At 49.4% G+C, this 3,471-nt stretch overlaps 1 protein-coding gene across 1 annotated transcript in view; it reads left to right on the plus strand.

Moving 5' to 3' along the window:
* Positions 1 to 3,471, plus strand: part of PHKA2 (phosphorylase kinase, alpha 2 (liver)) — a 62,281-nt gene that overhangs the window by 57,812 nt on the left and 998 nt on the right. The window contains 3 exon segments of the mRNA XM_006765127.2: positions 139 to 309; positions 2,607 to 2,660; positions 3,377 to 3,471. The exon segment at positions 3,377 to 3,471 is cut by the window's right edge and continues 130 nt beyond it. Coding sequence (XP_006765190.1) covers positions 139 to 309; positions 2,607 to 2,660; positions 3,377 to 3,471 — 320 coding nt within the window.

Here is a 3,471-nt window from a genome sequence, read left to right on the forward strand (position 1 = left end):
CTTCAAGAAATGGTTAGGCTCGAATCAAGGCAGCACAGTCCTCTCTGGGCAAGTGGTGAGCTGGTGTTTTGACTGATTCACTGAGCTCTCTTGCAGCACCAGCTATGAGGCTTCTGAAGGCCGTGCACTGTCTTGCAGAGGTCCAGTACCCCACCCTCGCCCACTGGCACATCATCGTCAGACTCAGGAGGCCATCACATTGGCTGGGGGGAGCGACAGGGCCAGTGGCTGCGCAGGAGAAGGCTGGACGGGGCGATCAACAGAGTGCCTGTGGGATTCTACCAGAAGGTGTGGAAGATCCTTCAGAAGGTGAGCTTGGCCACTATAATGAATTCCGCAGGCTTGGGGCTGGGGGACACACACTGCCAGGTAAATGAACCAGCTCCCCCCCTCCGCCCCGCCTTACTCCCTTTGTGAGGCATGGTGGCACCTACTGGTATCGTCAAGTAGCACATGGTTGCAGAACACATAGCCCCTGACCTTGGATAGCTCACAGCCTAGAACAGGCTTTCTCCACCTTGGTACCGCTGACATTTGGGGCTGGGGAATTCTTTTTTGTGGGGGGGCTATTCTGTGCATTGTGGAATATTAACCAGCATCCCTGGCCCCCACCCACTAGATGCCAATAGCACCCCCTTCCCCAGCTGTGACAACTAAAAATGTCTCCATTTGTCCCCTGGGCAGCAAACCACCTGGGGTTGAGAACTGCTGATTGGAACCACAGCAAGTTAGATGAGGTGACAGCCCAGGCTGTGTGGGACTGTCCCTTTTGACATATTAGGAATGTAGAAAAGTCAGAAGATACATAAGAACCAGAGAAGGCAGGGCAGGCTTTGGATTAAAACACCATGACATAGATGACCCAGAACAGCCCGCCCCCATCCCTTAGTCTCCTACATGATCAGACAGGCATGGTCTCCACGAAGGTGCCCGAAAGCACAAGCTCTACACACCCTGGGCTTGCACATGGAGGAAAGGGACCTCGGGCCCCTCCCTTTAGTGCTCACTGTTCCTGTGGCCTGCAAAAATCTTAGCAGAGGTCATCAGAAACAGATGTAAGGGGACAGCCACAGATTGCATGCACTGCATGCACCTGAGTGCAGGAGAGCCCAGCCCAAATGCCTATGGCCAAGGAGGGGTCCGTGGGGTAAACCCTATGGCCCATTGCTCTCTGTACCCACATTCTGTCCCCCTCCTACATAAACCCCAGAGCATTTGTGTCTCCCTGGGTGCCAGTAGATCTTGTCTTTCCTCTTGCCCGGAGAGGCAGTCAGCCTCAGTTAAATGCTTCTATGCATCATCATTTATCCCCCTTTACCCTCTTCTACCTCCCCCACCTCCCTTCCCTCTGGCAATCACCATACTGTCCTCTGTGTCTATGCGTCTTTTTGTTTTTTTCTTTGCTTAATCCCTTCACCCTTTTCACCCAGCCCCCTCTCTCCTCCCCCATGAGAACTGGCAGTCTGCTTTCTATATCCATGAGTCTGTCTCTACTTTGTTAGTTTATTTTGTTAATTAGATCCCACATATAAGTGAAATCTTTTATTAACCAATGTCACCCCAATAAACTCAATAAAAAAAAGAAATTTAATAAAAAGCTTCTATGCAAACCAGGAACAATGGGCATGACGGATTTTTTTCATAAGCTATTTTTGTTAGCTCATTTCACAGTAGGAGAGAAGAGAAAAGTCATCCCAAATAAGTGCATACAAATTCCTTCCTAAAACCACAGCATCACTCAGCTGTGGTATTTCTGTGGACTCTTAGGGAGCCTTTGGCCTCTCTGTCTTTCTTACTGAACTGGGCATGGGGAGGTCAGAGTGGTCCCTGTCCTTATGCAGCTGGGCTCCTGGTCCCCACGTGGTATCAGAGCCCACACAGGCCTCTAGTTCTCCATTATCTGCCTCTTGTCAAGAGGCACTAGTGTTTGCAGCCACGCTGTCCTCAGCCCCCCAGGGACAGGGGTGGGCATCTGCTGCCGGCCAAGACACTGGGATTTGGAAGGCAGCCAATTAGACTAGAACTAACTGTTCCTAGAAAAATCTCCTCTCTCTTCCTGGTGCATCACACGCTTCCATCTAGACTTCCACTGAGTCAATACCAAGACACTTTTATTATGAAAAAGCAGCATTTTGTATTGAGTTGGCACTTGATATTTATATACATGGGTGTGTGTGTGCGTGTCTGTGCATGTGCTCGAGTTTTTTTGTGATTGCTGCTTATTTTAGAAATCTCAAAAATAGATGCCTTGCACAGGCACAGAAGTATCACTTCACCAGCAGGAGCCATGAAAGTCTCCCTTTATATGGCACCAATGGGGGCCTCTCAGCCAAGTGTATGAAGACCCGGCAGCTCCTGGGGCATTGTTCGTGAGAGATCTGAAACATGCCTGCTGGTTCCCTAGGATTGTTCCATCGAAAACACAGCCTGTGGGCAGTGAGAACAGCTCTCTAAAAATAAATGACAGTCTGGCGTGTTCCAGCCCTCATGCAGGTTTCCAGGGCAGAGCAACTTGAGTGTGTGCGCATGTGTGTGTGCATGTGTGTGCACAGTTATCAATCACATGCTGAAATTGGACTGAAATGGGATGTGTGTTCTGTTTGCAGTGCCATGGCCTGTCCATCGATGGTTATGTGCTCCCGTCTTCAACAACACGAGAGGTACGATGGGAAAAACCCAAACACGGGCCTACCACCATTTCTGCCAAGTGCTCTATGTCACGGACTCTGACCACTGATACTTCTTTCAAGCTTCTTACATATATAGACAGGCCATTTGAAGGTCCGATCTTTTTAGCTTACTTACTCTCAATTTTTGCAAAGTTTCTTTCCCACACTTATTAGCATCACCTTTTCTCCTTCCTCTCAGAAACAGCATTTCTGACTGTGAAGGTCTTTAGATTTGCCCCATAAAAGCCTATTAAGAGAAAAGAGCAAAGCCGCATGCCACACTCATCAAACCCATGTGCAGCCTCCTCTGACCCCTCTCTCTGCTGAGAGCAGTCATCTACCCTGGTTTCTTTCCTCTTATTCATTCTTTTAAAAACTGATTTTTTAGTTTTTACCCTACCCAAGGCACCATGCCATATGCTACAAGAACAATGAAGAAGAATGAGACATAAGAAATTGTCCCTGACCTCAGGAAGTGACAGGCCAGTGGGCTAGGTAAATAAAGCTAGGACAAGGCCAACTGCCTCCCAGAGCAGAGCCTCAGCCTCTTGTTTCAGAGGGTTCCTGCTGGCAGAATCGGGACAATGACCAAAAAGGAGGCAACATTTGAGCTGAGAACTGAACCCAGTGGGTGCTGTGGTTAGTGTTGGTGACAGGCTGTGTCTGTCCTGGCTCACTCCTGACCCCTTGGCTGGACCCTTTGGCAGATGACTCCGCAGGAGATCAAGTTTGCTGTCCTTGTTGAGTCAGTGCTGAACCCTGTGCCTCAACCCGAGTACCGGCAGCTGCTGGTAGAAGCCAT

This window comes from Myotis davidii, unplaced genomic scaffold (genome assembly GCF_000327345.1).
Source record: "Myotis davidii unplaced genomic scaffold, ASM32734v1 scaffold161, whole genome shotgun sequence".
Classification (NCBI taxonomy): Eukaryota; Metazoa; Chordata; class Mammalia; order Chiroptera; family Vespertilionidae; genus Myotis; species Myotis davidii.